General features: G+C 35.6%; 1 protein-coding gene across 4 annotated transcripts in view; it reads right to left on the reverse strand.

Moving 5' to 3' along the window:
- Positions 1–14,817, reverse strand: part of LOC113234572 (signal transducer and activator of transcription 5B) — a 59,583-nt gene extending 44,766 nt beyond the window's left edge. For 3 of the 4 annotated variants that reach the window (XM_026469921.1, XM_026469923.1, XM_026469924.1), the window contains exons 1-9: positions 14,767–14,817; positions 9,716–9,792; positions 7,889–8,038; positions 6,052–6,172; positions 5,296–5,416; positions 4,649–4,758; positions 3,243–3,349; positions 2,228–2,342; positions 1,623–1,712 (exon numbers count right to left, since the gene is read on the reverse strand). In XM_026469921.1, the coding sequence (XP_026325706.1) occupies positions 1,623–1,712; positions 2,228–2,342; positions 3,243–3,349; positions 4,649–4,758; positions 5,296–5,416; positions 6,052–6,172; positions 7,889–8,038; positions 9,716–9,792; positions 14,767–14,817 (942 nt within the window). Of the gene's footprint in view, positions 1–1,622; positions 1,713–2,227; positions 2,343–3,242; positions 3,350–4,648; positions 4,759–5,295; positions 5,417–6,051; positions 6,173–7,888; positions 8,039–8,466; positions 8,538–9,715; positions 9,793–14,766 lie in introns of those variants that run through there. The other variant, XM_026469922.1, reaches the window with a different exon arrangement.
- Between the last annotated feature and the right edge of the window lie 956 nt (positions 14,818–15,773).

Below are 15,773 nucleotides of genomic sequence, written 5' to 3' on the forward strand. Positions count from 1 at the left end.
AAACGCAATTTCTGAATCGCAGTGTTAAGATTTTCCCTAAGCTAATCACCTTTTCTCTTACTAGTGTTTGTAACAATAGTTCCAATGTACCACTAGATGGCATTGGTATAGAAAACGCAATTTCTGAATCGCAGTGTTAAGATTTTCCCTAAGCTAATCACCTTTTCTCTTACTAGTGTTTGTAACAATAGTTCCAATGTGCCACTAGATGGCATTGGCATAGAAAACGCAATTCTGAATCGCGGTGTTAAGATTTTCCTAAATGTAATCAGTGATCTGATCTATTCTTCGTTGCGAACTCTGGCGCCGCACTCGCATCCATCGGGACGAATCCCTTTTATTGGACACGCTTGCATTGTAAGCTGCTGTATAACAATAAACCAAGTCTTCTTCACTTCAAGGGGGCATCAGCTAGCCGAGCAAATCTCTACCAACCTCTCCTATTATCTTCGAGTATATAGCCAGAAATAGAAACTAAATATCATTTAATTTGTTTGAAAACTATTCTGCCACGATGACAACTGCGCTCCGATTGGCCAGCTCAAATTCGAAACAATTGACAGGTGTCGTCAATTGTTTCACTTCAAATCAACCAGTTAACTTGAGCTTTGCTATAATGGACGAAAATTGCAAAATTACATATTTAATATTAATATGTAATTACCGATGAAATTTGATATCGTTTGTTTTGTAACTAGAAGTTTTGCTGTTGCCACACCACCGAATGGAACAGCCTGCCATTGTTAGAGATATTATATTTATAACAATAAATACAGAATATTTTTGGAATATACGGAGACGTACACACAGGTCAGTTGTTGGCGCTGTACTATTTCAGCTTACTAATTTGTGATTTCAGCGCAAACGAGAGTTGATATTTAAATGTTATATAAGGCCCATTTGCCTGACGAGTTGCCAGGGATGGATGGCCCTTATTTCGTCTCTATTTCTGGTTATATACTCGATGTAAGGTTCTAATTGATATTGAAAATTTGCTAGTTACGAGGTTTAAAACTATTGTGAAACAAAAACTTTACACTCTGCGTACTTGGATGACAAAAATCCGCGTTACTGACCTGTTTAACTCTTGCAGGTAGTCTCGATCTAAGATGTTTAAATTAAAAATTTTGTAATGATAAATGTATTCAAATGTATATTTACAAATTAGATGTTTTGCTGTTTTTCCCCTCACCACCGAAATGTTAAAAATATTGTCTTTATTACAATAAATACAGAATATTTTTGGAATATACGGAGACGTACACACGTTGATGTTTATAAGTGATGTATGTATCACTGATAAGTTACCAAGAATGTATGGCCCTTATTTCGTCTCTACTTTTGGTTATATACCCGATGCCTACTACAGAACTCTTTTTTTTTTATATAATATTGAGTGACGGGACGAACAAGTCGTGCGGCTGGTAATAAGCGACACGTCTGTCGATAACAGTTGCAGTACTCAAGAGCTTTAAATAGCAAAAATCTGAGGACCACTGCCACTGCGCCCGTCACCCTGATACATAAGTTGACGAGTCCCATGTGCCTGTAATTTCAACAGCACCCTGTTACTTACTTAATTACGTAATTTTATGAGGAATAAGGGTAATTTGGTAACTGACCTGCTTCCCAAGGTCCTCGAGCATCTCAATGAGATGCGGCTGCCTCAGCTCGACTATAGTTTTGCTGTTAATCCGGGCCACGTTGTTCACCTGAATGACAAATAACAATACATTGGAAATTGCTTTTTTTTTACATTATTTTTATTTATTTGTTGAGCGTTGGCTGTGGAGCCATCAGTTTAAAATCAAAACATAATGCTATTTAAACTAAAAATTAATTTATGAAAAAACTGTAACTACAAAAAAAAACTTTTTCTTTCTTTATTTTCTCGGCTATTCGAGATTAGAATTACATGCAACGACACGTTTCATATTTAATTCTTTCTGTTTTTTTCTCGGCTATTTGTGGTTAGAGTCACATCCACCGTTAATTTTTTTAACCGACTTCATAAAAAGGAGGCAGTTCTCAATTCACACGATAACTCTAGCATTGTAAAGTGATTTTGATAATTCTTTTTTTATTGGGAGGTACCCCTCAATATTGATTTTAAATTATTTAAATTTGAAGAAAATATTCCACCTCAAAGGGTGACAAATTAGGGGAGGAATCCGGAATCTCATCATATTTTTGAAGTTGGTTAAAAAAAGTCATTCTGCTTCTTAACCTGCTGTCTCGAGGTCCAGATCATCTCGGCCAGCAGCTCGCACCACTCCTGAATGTTGTTCAGGTTCGACTGCATCGGCACGCCATTGCCGCTTAATTGCTGCTCGCGCTTCCATCTCCAAAACAAAGGAAGAACCAAATTGTTATACGATCAAAAGTATATAAGTAACAGTATATTGTGTATAAGGACGGTAAATCAGAACTCAATAACGAAGGACTATTAAAAGCCCGAAGCCGAAGGCTGAGGGCTCTAATAACTCGAGTTTTGTATTCTTTGCCGCCCGTGATAAATACAATATAAATATATACAACACAACAAATATGAGAGAGATTTGCAAAAGCAAATGGCGGATTTTTTTTATGACCAGCTAGTTATTCATTCCTTAGATAATGCATCTCGAACTAAAATGTTGTAAAAAGCAAAGATACAGCAGCAAGCATACAGCCGTTATGGATTGTAAAAAAAATTCAAAAATCAAATAAAATAAATTCTTATTAATAAGTATTTAAGAAGTATGTGGCTTAATTGCAATTAAATTTCTGTTTAGGTAACATTTGAAGCGAACGTTTTAATTTTGAACTTAAGTTACCTCCTTACTTGAACTTGAGCCTGACCTTAAGTAAGGACGTATGTCGTGCTATCATAATTATTTACACATGTTGTTGATCTTTTCCTATATCATAGGTTCCTAAACTTTATGGCTTACCGCCCACTTAGGCAAGATAAAAAATGTTAACGCCCACCATCACATAAAATAATTGGAAACATGTATTTTTTTTATATTAACTTAACACAAAAAATCACCAGGAAACAAATGATATATATTTAGTGTAGTTTATAAAGACAATATAGTTTTTTTTTTTTCAAATGCGATAGCTCCCTGGACAGCATCAACACACCCAATTGCTTCCGAGGCCTCTACCGATCCCCTAGAACTCTTGAGCGCCCAATGGGGGGGTAGAGACCACTTTGGGAAACTATGTTGTCCTATATATTCATAATAATATGTGCTCACTTAATAAGTTCCTCGTCCAGCACTTGCGCCTGCAGCTGTCCAAGCATACCGATGTTCTCCTTCATATGGTCCACTAGAGTCATCTGGGACTGGTTGATCTGGGCCACCTGCAAACAGTTTAGTGTGTTCAATTATTCCATAGGTAAAATCATGGATCAATAACTCGAGATGACTGCTAATCTCCATACCACAGATCGTAATTCTTGAAAAATGTCAAACTCCCGTGTTAAACCTAGATGGCGCTGACCGAGAGTGAGGAAGTATTTTATATTATGTAAACGGCTGTTTCTTGTCTGTTAGGATCAAATATTTATAATAATTTATATTTAAGAGAAGAATATTAATAAATTAAGTTTAAATTTTAAACTATTTTGGCAGATAAATGTAATGATTTTAGAAATCATAAATGTATAATTTAATTATATAATTAGTAGATGATTGATTTTTATATAGTTTTATTAGGGATTTTAATTTTAATTTTGGGGGTATTAATTGGTGTGGCTTTTTTAACTCTTTTAGAACGGAAAGTTTTAGGTTATATTCAAATTCGGAAAGGGCCTAATAAATTAGGGATGTGTGGATTGATATACAATTAATATGAAATATAAGTCAGTTTTCATTCCTTGTAATATTATTCAAATATTGACCTTGAGCTAAAATTATTTTCTGTTTACAAAACGACCCCTCCTATGTAAAGTATCGTATGTCGAAATTGCCAAGTTTACATGGGAGCGTTTTAAAGTTCTGAATTCACTGAAATTAACATAACACGTGAAATGAGAACTCGCACCATCGCAGTTACACACGCTACAACCAGAAGATGACTGAATATTAACAACATTTCACTGAACAATCAATAAATAACTATTTTTCAGTAAAATCAGTTGTTACTTACGATTAAAGAGATGAAATAACATTATATTCGAAATAATAATCAATCAACAATCACAAACAACCACTGTGGCACTAGTTGTTAAAACTCCGTCTCTAATTGCTCTTGCGTCGCTGTAAATGTCGTTCGGTAATACGAAAAAGCAACCGGTCGCTTTCTGTCAACGCATTTTCATGCAGTTTTAGTTTATTAGTTGCTCGCTAGCGGCGCTGTAGTCGACTGGTCGCAATTGTTCGTTCCGTAATACGATATTATCGCTAAAGATCGGTAATAAGCCTGCGGGTGTTTTCTCGGTTATTCGGGTATCTACGCGTCTATTTGGTTGTCTACGCGGCTATTCGGACGTCTACGCAGCTATGCGGGTGACACCTTGGCTATTAAGCCGCCGATCAGACGTCGTCGATTGCGTACGAATGCGATCAGAGATTATCAGGAAGCGAGCGGTGCGAAACGCATGTCTTTTTCGCTCTTATTATGTGGACATAAAACTATTTCAGATTATTCGATTCCTTACCAGTACATTAAGTTTTCTTTCCATCTCCTCAATCTGCACTCTGAGACAGGCCTCCAGCTCGCGTCGTTCGTTGGTCATAGGTCCAGATTGCTGCAGATAGTTAATATGGCCTGGAACGGGACAAATGAGTTCATTATCAATAATTGTAACTTTTTCAATTAAAAAACCGACCTCAAAAGTTGCTTATCGCCTTTTTTCGATTTCTATTGGATCAAAAAAGAAATTTCAAAATCGGTCCACGATTGATGGAGAAATTGGTGAATACAATGACATGCCTATAAAATTTGAGGATTTTCCTAGATTTCCATGGTATTCCCTCATCCGATTCCGACTTGGTGACAATGGGACCACCACGAGAGAGCACACTTCCAAACAAAAAAAAAATATAAAAAACGGTCCACAATTGACGGAGAAATCGGAAAACATACATACCGCCTCCATTTTTTTTTGAAGTCGGTTAAAAAGTGCTGCGTTTCGGTTTTGAAGGGTAAGGGTGCTGGTAAAATTACAGGGACATGGGAGTTGTCAACTTATGTCTCAGGGTGGCGGGCGCAGTGGTAGTGCCCCTTAGATCTTTGCGATTTAAAGTATATAAAATTTAAAGTATACATAAAATAATGCTTATTAGTAATGAAATTATGACTCACCCTTGTTTTTGAGACACTCGTGGTACTGCAGTGAGAAGGACTCAATGCTGCCCTGGAGGGTGCGGATGTCTTCTGACACCACGTTCACTTTTTGCCGCACTGTTTGAAGGCCGGTTAGAAGCTAAAAAAATGTTTCGACATTAATATAAATATAATGTGATAATTTTGCATAGCTTTTTTGTCTCATTTCAATGATCGGAAAAAGGTGTTCAACATATCGACCCCTCCAACGAATACTATCGTATGTCGAAATTGCCAAGTTTACAGGGAAGCGTTTCAAAATTCCGAATTCACTGAAATAAGTAATAATAACGTAACGTAATAACACGTGACATTTCTCAGTTTTATTCACCAAAGTTCGTTGCACACATAGAACCGAACTTAGAAAATCTTCCAAAACGAAGAAAATCTTAACACCGCGAAGGAGAAATGAAGTAAAAAGGGTCATCCAGCGGATTATTAGAGAACTATCCGATAAACAAAGTTCATTAGTAAAGTATAAAATAGGTTTGTTACAGTACAAAGATCGTTAACAAAAACGCATAGGCGAATTTCGACAACTCGATAACTTGACCGGTAGCTCAGTTGGTAAGAGCAATACTACGGTGCAGTGTGGTCGTGGGTTCAAGGCCCATTGGGTCGAAAAAGTATTTTTCTATATGTTCGATTTTTGTAGTAATAATTATACAACAATTTTTTTAAGGTCTCTTCGCAATCTTCGTCTTTCAACTAACCTAAATCATCTCACTAACTTACCTCGCTGTATTTTCTTTCTGTCTGCGGCTGCGCCATCAGCTGGGCACCAGTGCCCTGGATCACTTCCATCTCCATAGCGAGGCAGCGACGCATGTACAGGTATAGCTCATGGGGGGCGTGGCTGAAATTTACAATTACCATAAGATATCTTTGTAGAGACACCAGTTATTTACAGAAGCATACAGCCGTCTCACATGACACGCTGGTTCACGCGAAAAATGTACACTCTTACTATATGAAAAACCTTTCTATTTTCTTTAGTATTGTAATAAAATATTTCTCAAACTGCTCGGAAATGTTTGCATTACTTTCAAAAAACGAACACGAAAAGTTTATTATTTATGTACCATCTTCGCGGCCAAAGCCTGCAAACATAGAGTATATAGAGACGAAATGTCTCTCTGCGCTCCGATTGGCTAGCCCGAGTTCGAAACAATTGACGGGTGTCGTCAACTGTTTCACTTCAAATCGACCAGTTAACTTGAGCTTTGCTATAATGGATGAAAATTGCAAAATTACATATTTAATATTTAATTACCGATGAAATGTGATTCCGTTTGTTTTGTAATTAGATGTTTTGCTGTTTTTCCCACGCTGTCGAATAGAATAGCACGGCATTGTTAGAGATATTATCTTTATTACAATAAATACAGATTTTTTTTGAAATATACGGAGACGTACACACAGGTCAGTAGTTGGCCTGTATATATTTCAGTGCAAACGAGAATTTTGATATTTATAATTATATATATATATATATTATTTCGTCTCTATTTCTGGTTATATACTCAATGCCTGCAAAGTACGAAAATCCATTACTGTCCTCTTATGAAAACTTTTAAATTTCCCTACTATAGTCCATCTGTTTAGGTACTTAAATAAATGTAAACAATCTTGAGATGTCTATTTAATGAAATATACATTTATAAAATGATTTTCCCTTACTTTCAAATACAAAATACAAATACTTAGCTTCATATGAAATTGCATGCCTATTTTTATACCTATTGATTTGTAAAGCATGTGTTTCAATAAAAAGATGTATCAAGATTGTTTACATTTAGTTAAGTACCTAAACAAATGGACTATAATAATGAACTATGTAAACAGGCAAAAGAAAAACTCGTACAGCCAACTGCTCAGTCCTCATAATTGCGCGAAACCGGATTCATCTAGTTTGCCTCCCTTAGAGGTGGAATATTTTCTTCAAATTTAAATGGGACCAATACTGAGGCAACCTCTTTCCAATAAAAAAAGAATCATCAAAATAGGTTCACAAATTAAAAAAATATCACGTAGAATACATAAAAAAAATGAAGTCGAATTGAGAACCTCCTCCTTCTTTCGATGTCGGTTAAAAAAAGAAAGCTTTTTTATGTAGATAGATTCAGTAAGGATGTACATTTTTCACGTTTTTGTTTTAATATAAAATCATCAGCAGCTGCATCAGCATGCACATCAGGTTTTGCATCAGCAACATGGTCCGTACACGATGCGCGTAGGAAGCTCATACACATGTAGAAATATCTTTTGAAATTTTATTTAGCATGAATTATAAAATAAACTTGTATACCTAAAAGCCACTTATAGAAAAACGAGATTTAAAATGATATCACAACAGCGAAAAAGAACCTTATAATGGCTCCATCGTTTTCGTTCAGCAACTTAAACTTTTGACAGATGTCAACGTCAAATGTGGAAAATTAGAGGAAAAATATTTATTATTCTGAATAACATGAGGATTTACATGACCCAAGACTACTTATACTAACACCCAATTTTTTTAACTTAAAAATGTCCAGAACGAATCATTTCCCTTTTATCTGTCTATACTAACCTGTAATGTCTGTGGAAGTTGTTAGCAGCCTCCAGCAGCTTCACTTTGGTCAAGAAGTTGTCGGGGGCGATCATAAGTTCGGCGCTGGTCTGGATCTCCTGGACAAGCTCTTCGAGGAAGAACCTTTGCGGCTCCTCTGGTTCCGGAGCCCTGATGGACAATGGGACCATTGTTTATTGTAATTACTTTTTAAATATTAAGTAAACATTCAAAGCAAGTTGTCTCGGCCTGCTGCAGTGGGAGATTAGGCGTGTTAATATGCATGTTAACATATATTATTCAATAAACGCATACATACATTACTCATCAACTTCAAATGTGTTATTGAAAACTTTGTTTTGAGAAACTTATCGCGTTTTAGGTTTTCGTGATTGTGAACATGAGACCTGTAAAGGACCCAAAACATTGGTTCAAACAAATGTACATGATTTATATCCGGAAACATAGATTTCATCATGCTTGCTCGTAAATGGTATCATTGCATGGTGGCAAACTTGACTGAAGTTCGCATTAGGAGTGTGTCAGCGTGGCATGGATCTTGTAAATAAAACTGTCAGACCGCGTGCGAAACAACATACTTCGCTCCAAAACACAAATCGTCGAGGTTGGTCATAAAGCCGCGAGTTTAAAATGGAACTGGGCCGGACACGTCTGCCGCATGTCGAACGAGCTGTTGAATCCTGGAAGACCCAGAACAAGATGGCGTGACGAACACGACGCGTATATTGGATTTATTTTTTTAATTGTGGTGTTCTCTTTATATGGTAAGCAATGGTAGAATATCAGCGAGGGCTATTTAATTAGCATAGTCCTCAAATGCTGAGTCATAAACCTTTATGACATGCCTTTTTTGTTTCCTTATTTGTTTTAATTTTTTCTTTCTATTATTGTTATTACATTTTTCTATTTTTTCTATTGTTTTTTTATTATTTATGAACGAATTATTTGATATTTTATAATTGTTTGTATTTCGTAACGTAATTTGGCATGTCAAATAAATACGATTTTATTTTATTATAGACGAGGTCTTGGCCTGTAGCGGCGTTAAATCACGTAAGTGAATAATCTCAGTACAGAGTGCTAAAAAAACCGACCTCAAAAGCACGTGGAATTACGTCTATTTGCTAAGTTTAATTGAAATATCCTTAAATTCGCCACTATACAGGACTTGACACTGGAGATAATAAAAATCGGTTCTCACTACTCAAAGTATATGGAGAGAAAAAGGTCTTGAATTGGAGACATAGCAAAATCAACCATTAAAATAATTGCTCCTTAGTAAAATTTAGGCGCTATTTATAAAAATGAATCTTCATGTGTGAAAAACCGCCCTTAGAGGTGGATGATTTTCTTCAAAATGAAATGGGACCACTATGGAAGTACCCTCTTTCCAACAAAAAAAGAATCATGAAAATCGGTTCACAAATACCGGAATTATCGCGTAACATACATACAAAAACAAAAAAATACAAAAAAGAAACATACTCTCGAATTGAGAACTTACTCCTTTTTTGAAATCGGTTAAAAAAGGGATTGAAGGCGTTTGCCCTGCAGTGGGACAGTAATGGTTGAAAAATAAAGTCATATTTTTCAATTTTCGTCCATTATAGCTGGTTGATTTGAAGTGAAACAATTGACGACACCCGTCAATTGTTTCGAATTCGGGCTGGCCAATCGGAGCGCAGTTGTCACAATAATGATTTGATTTATTTGAATAGTTATCAAACAAATTAAATGACATTTCGTCTCTATTTTTGGTTATATGCTCGATGCTCTGCTGCTACCAAAAATTAATATGTTATTAGTAAATAATGATCAGCCTCTCACCAAATGCGCTGTTCGATCCATGGTGCAAGGCAATGTCGCACTTCCAACGGGAAATGGTCCCCGTAAATAGCACGAACCTGTAACAAAATTAAGAATTTCAAATTTTGTTGAATATTAGCTGGTGCCGGTGACTTCGTCTGAGTATAAGTGCTTCGATTAGCCTACTATACAATACCACAGATTACATAAGTTACTACGTAACAGATGCCGTCTTTCATACATACAAATACACCTTCTCTATCTACTGCATCTGAGTAACGAGACCTGGCGTTCACTACGAGGAAAAAGGAACCCAAGCACGAGCTCAGAGGTGAAAATTACATTGTTCGCGGTATGCAGTCGTGCGGAACCGAATACTGGGGTTGTACAAGGATTGTAATGTAAATGAAAAACAAAAAAAGTGTTTTAATTTTAATTCTAATCTTAATTTTAAGAGGGGTATCACATGTACCTACTAAAATAGTTCTAAGGTTATCAATCTGTAACACCACCCCATCCATGTGAAATGCAAAATAAATAAATAAAAATAAAAATAAAATAAATGGTAATCTCGATCTGTTGACCTGTAACCATGATCTGAACCCGGGCCGACACAGGTCAAATCGAAAATTCACAAATACACAACATACCTACATACACAAAAAAAACAGTCGAATGACTAACGATGTTATCCAACGTTGTGCAATATTTCTTATTTTTAACCGACTTCAAAAAAAGGAGGAGGTTCTCAATTCAACTGGTATGAGTAGTGGTCCCATTTAAATTTGAAGACAATATTCCACCTCTAAAGGGTGGCAAACTATGAATGAGTTTTTGAGGTCGATTGTTTTTGTACTCTGTCTGTACTGAGACTATTATTCTTATTTTAATAGGGGACCTTAGAGCTACTTTTGCAACATGAATTTAGATGTGATTAAATAGATGCGAATCAAAAGCTTCCACATGTAAACATAAGAAAATATACAATAACAAATTAACACGACAATAGCTTGATCAGTTACTTTGAGTATAAAATTACTGAGGAGCTCTGGACAATCAATCTTATTACGCGCAATGTTCAACAAATAATAGGCAGAAATTTTTAACAACGATGTATGTATTACAAATGGGGCAATTTAAATTTGTAACATAATAAAAAAAACCGACTTCAAAAGTTTGTGGAATTACGTGTCTTTGCCAAGTTTTATTGAAATCGGTTACTGGAAAGTACGCAAAACCGGATTCATCCCCTAGTTTGCCACCCTTACAGATGGAATATTTTCTTCCAATTTAAATGAAGCCAATACTGAGGTAACCTCTTTCCAACAAAAAATAAACGTCGAAATCGGTTCACAAATGCCGCCGGAGCTATCGCGTAACATACATACAACAAAAATAGTATCCTCCTTTTTTGAAGTCGGTTAAAAGTCTAGTAAATTTCTTCTGTACTCTTTCAATGCTGTTAGAATAAGTATCTTTTTTTTTTCATTACTTGTAACAGTGTCTGTTATTAGTGAGTACAATACAATAACATCTTCAGGATGCTGTTGGGACTGCCTCGGCACTGCAGTGCATCAGAACAGACGACTTTTATGCCATTATGCGTAAAAAAGTGTCGTCTCTGCTAAAGCGGGTGCGTGACAGCGGCAATGGCATCCTGAGGATGTTTGCCCATCGTTTTGACTGTACAATTTTAAAGTTTTGAGTAAACATTACACTTGGTCAAATTAAGTAATAATTGTGCAAATTCCACATTTTAATATTTTTTTCTGTCAATATCTCAAAATTCAATGTAATCATACTAACATAGTTCTAAGGTTTTCTTTTGTAACTAACACTATTATCTTATGGGCTATGGCCTGAAATAAATGGTTTATTATTATTATTATATTCATTTTAAACTCTCGCCTCTCCCAAAGTCCAAAAGATCAATTTTTAATTTTTAAATGGGAGAGGCGGTATTTCCCGGCAATGGCACAGTCGGCCGGGGTCAGGGACTCAGGTCCAAGAATCGGCGAACAATACGTGCCGTATCGAGCAGGACCGCCTTCTGCATTTGTGCTGGAAGCGACACGCCACAGAAATCCAACCGCCTCAAGCTGTTAGAAAGGCTGACTGGAATTAACCCATTTGCGGACAAAACAATTGGGATTATTTCAGTGGAGGCCATTGACTTACAATTATATGGACGTCGGGTCCGCGCTAAAAAGTGTCCGAACTTATAGGGCATTAAAATCGTATACAGAGCGTCATTCACGCTTTAGTCTTCGTTTGTTCGACTGACAGCGAAGCAAACAAAATTAGACAGTACTGCGATGACATTACAATTTAAATTCAACGTTTTAGCTTTTTCATATTCCTTTACATGTCACTACGTTTAAATAGGTTGACTTGGGACATTTTTTTTCGTGGTTTTTGTATTAGACCCGTCGTCCATTTATTTGTAAGTCAATGGTGGAGGTCATTATTATTATTATAAACCCTTTCATGGACAGTACTGTGACGGTGTGGCCTCCTTACACCGTCATCTCACCTTTTAGTATCACCTCTCTCCGCTTGTATCCTATCATTTTTTCTTATACTTGTATTTAAATTTTAAATTTGAATAGGTCCATCTTCCTTCGCTTTCTCATTTTGTTTTCGTACCACGGTCACTCCCAGCTCGACCGCCACAACAGTCGGAGCTGTTTCAAATTCCATCGCGTATAATCGCTAATTTTGGTTTTTTATTACGTTTAATATCGTCATTAAATAAGCTAAATCATGTGTAATAATCTATAACAGTCTACAGCCTTCATGTACCTATATCTGTAATTCAGTTACCCATTTAGGGGTAAGTGCCTTACTCATAAAGTGTAGGGAGTATTTTATATTATTGTACCTGTTTTTTAACCTACTTCAAAAAAGGAGGAGGTTCTCAATTCGTCTGTATGTTCTTTTTTTTGTATGTATGTTACGCGATAACTCCGGTATTTGTGAACCGATTCTTTTTTTGTTGGAAAGGGGGTACTTCCATAGTGGTCCCATTTCATTTTGAAGAAAATGATCCACCTCGAAGGGTGGCTGCTCACGCATGAAGATTCATTTTCATAAATAGCGCCTAAATTTTACTAAGGCGCAATTATTTTAATGGTTGATTTTGCTATTTCTCCAATTCAAGGCGTTTTTCTTTCCATATACTTTGAGTAGTGAGAACCGATTTTATTATCTCCAGTGTCAAGTCCTGTATAGCGGCGAACTAGGGGATATTTCAATGAAACTTAGCAAATAGACGTAATTCCACGTACTTTTGAGGTCGGTTTTTTTAGTACTCTGTACTGAGATTATTTACATTTACTTTATTGTTAAAGCCCTTTAGTTTTATTTTACTTGTTTTAATAAATTTTGTGGACCGGAAGTTTCCCGTTTCATTGCCGTGAACCTGGTCACGGCTAGTTAGGGTTACAACCCTTTCATAGCAGCACTACAAACTGTTCTTGCTAATGTTTCTTGTGCATAACGGTAGTACTGTGATTTTATTTTTTTTAATTTCAGCAAAAAGAGTCTAAATCTATTTTATTTTATTTATTTTATTTTATTTATTTTAGGAAGGTTTACAGCTTAAACAATGATATATAACACAAAATAACAACGGAAAGCCTATTACAAACCTTCACAATTGAATATCTAAATTACAACTTAATCAATACTAGTGCTAAACCTACAAATATTTATAAGCAAAAGTTATCATAATACAAATATCACACATATATATTTAGTAGTATATAAACATTACACATATTCAATATATTATATAGCTCGCCACACACCCGTCTGCAAAAAAAGATAACCAAAAGGGTCTCTAACGAGATCTGAATGAATTATATATACACTAAAATAGCGTACACCGTAATATGTATGTGTGTATGTATGTTCTGCACTAACAATTCTAAAAGAATCAATTACCAATTAGATTATATTTAAGCAGTGATGAAGGTTACTTATTTACCATTTGAATAATTGAATCACAGTTTGGAAAGTAAAAGTCATTCATCCCCTAGTTTACCACCCTTAAAGGTGGAATATTTTTTTTTTCAAATTTAAATGGGACCACTTCTGAGGTACCCTCTTTCCAACAATAAAAGAATCATCAATATCGGTTCACAAATGGCGGAGTTATCCCGTAACATACATACATACAAAAAAAAACATACAGACGAATTGAGAACCTTCTCCTTTTTTTGAAGTCGGTTAATTAAGTAATTTATTTCACCTAGATGCCAGAAAATACCTACCTGACTAACCTGGTTTAAAGTGTGAAAACCCGTTTCATTATTATTTATTATAGAATAAAGTTTCTGCAATACACATTATTGGTTTATTGAACTACTAAAAACTACGCATTTAGAGAAAAAAATTGAGAGATTTTTTACTGTCAGAAAGTTCCAGCGCGAAAACAAAGTACACAACATAAGGGAGTCACTGGCGATGCACGACATGCACGGTCTTACATCACCCCATACAAACACGTCGGTATTCACCGTACTATCTTGGTGTGCACATTTTAAATATGTGTGTGTAACGTCCACAAATGTATCTCAAATAAATCATTCCATTCTGTCAGTACATTGTTGATACTTCTCCATGTAGAAGCAGTAGGCGGCAACTACAAAGAGAGCACTGGGAATTCACACGGTAAAGCCCGTAGTAGTTTTTATAAGATCCATATATCGAAACGGGATACCCTGTATTGTCCATATTCTACTATTTCATTTTACAGTTAACACTGTTACTGCAATATAACAATTGAACAAAACCGCAAATATTTTTGTTAAGCGTTAGTAAACAATTTGGGATAATGATAAAGACATATAAACTTTAATTTAACTGCTACCGTGGTCGATGCTATACTGGTCTGCCACGCAGAGGTCCCAGGTTCGATTCCCCGGCCGAGAGAAACATTTTTATGGCCTACATTTACTTCTCTCGTGAGTTTGGGTTTAATTTGTGGTTATCTTATGTGTCCATGGCACCTGCGATACAGAGTTTCCCTAGTGCGGGACTATGAATGTTAGTGCGTTAAAAAAAATCACCTTGTTGAAGCTCTCAGTAGGCAGCTGCTGAGCACGTGCCCAGAGTGACATTTTAATTCTGAAACAAGACAAATTATTAATATTATAACATTAATATCAAATATTTACTGCATTCAGCTGAGTTTGTAACAGTAGAGATCTTTGTGAGAGAGTTTATGTCCACGATGTTACTACCACCTTATCTATTTCTGCCACCAAGCAGTAATATGAACATTCCTGCGTTTCGGTTTTGAAGGGTGATAGTAAATTACAGGCATATGGGACTTGTCAGCTTATGTTTCGGGATGACAGGCGCAGTGGCAGTGTCCCGGAGATATTTGCTATTTAAAGCTCTGAGTGCACTGCAACTGCTTTGACCAGGCGAGTCTCTTGTTATCCTAAAAAAAAATTAATATCAAAGTAGTAAAACATAATACCGTCTGCTTAAAGGTAAACACACGTAAGTGACATTTTAACCAAAAAATCTTTAGTTTATGTAGCTGTGGTAAGAAATCATTATCTATGTGCACGTGAAACCCAACTTAATAAGAGTTTTATCTGCAGTCTTACTACAGGTACATAATTTAGAGATATTTTGAGGAAAATGTCACTTATGTGGTTTTACCTTTAACCAGACGATATATTCCGTCCACAGACATATATCTAGATCGTATGAAAACCAAGCTTGCCACATTTTTTGTACCCACCATGACGTCACAAGAACTATTTAGTGATGGAAACCTCCTTCCGCTCGCTCTAAATCGATTTGAAAGGAATCTAAGAATAATTTTTGTTCAAGTATTTGTTGATTACAAGTAATCGTAATATTAATATAGTAGAAAAATACTAGAGTACCTAAGATAGTTAAATCCTTCGTTTTACTTGTTTTTAAAAAATGTTGATTACTTAAAAAAATTAACACTTTAATTTTTAATCGACTTCAAATATTAAAATTATTGTCCTTTCAATAAAATAAGCTAATTATATAAAATCTTTTTGTAATAGAAGATCTTATCGATTAACTTAAA

This window comes from Hyposmocoma kahamanoa, unplaced genomic scaffold (assembly GCF_003589595.1).
Source record: "Hyposmocoma kahamanoa isolate Upper Pololo Valley unplaced genomic scaffold, ASM358959v1 84, whole genome shotgun sequence".
Taxonomy (NCBI): Eukaryota; Metazoa; Arthropoda; class Insecta; order Lepidoptera; family Cosmopterigidae; genus Hyposmocoma; species Hyposmocoma kahamanoa.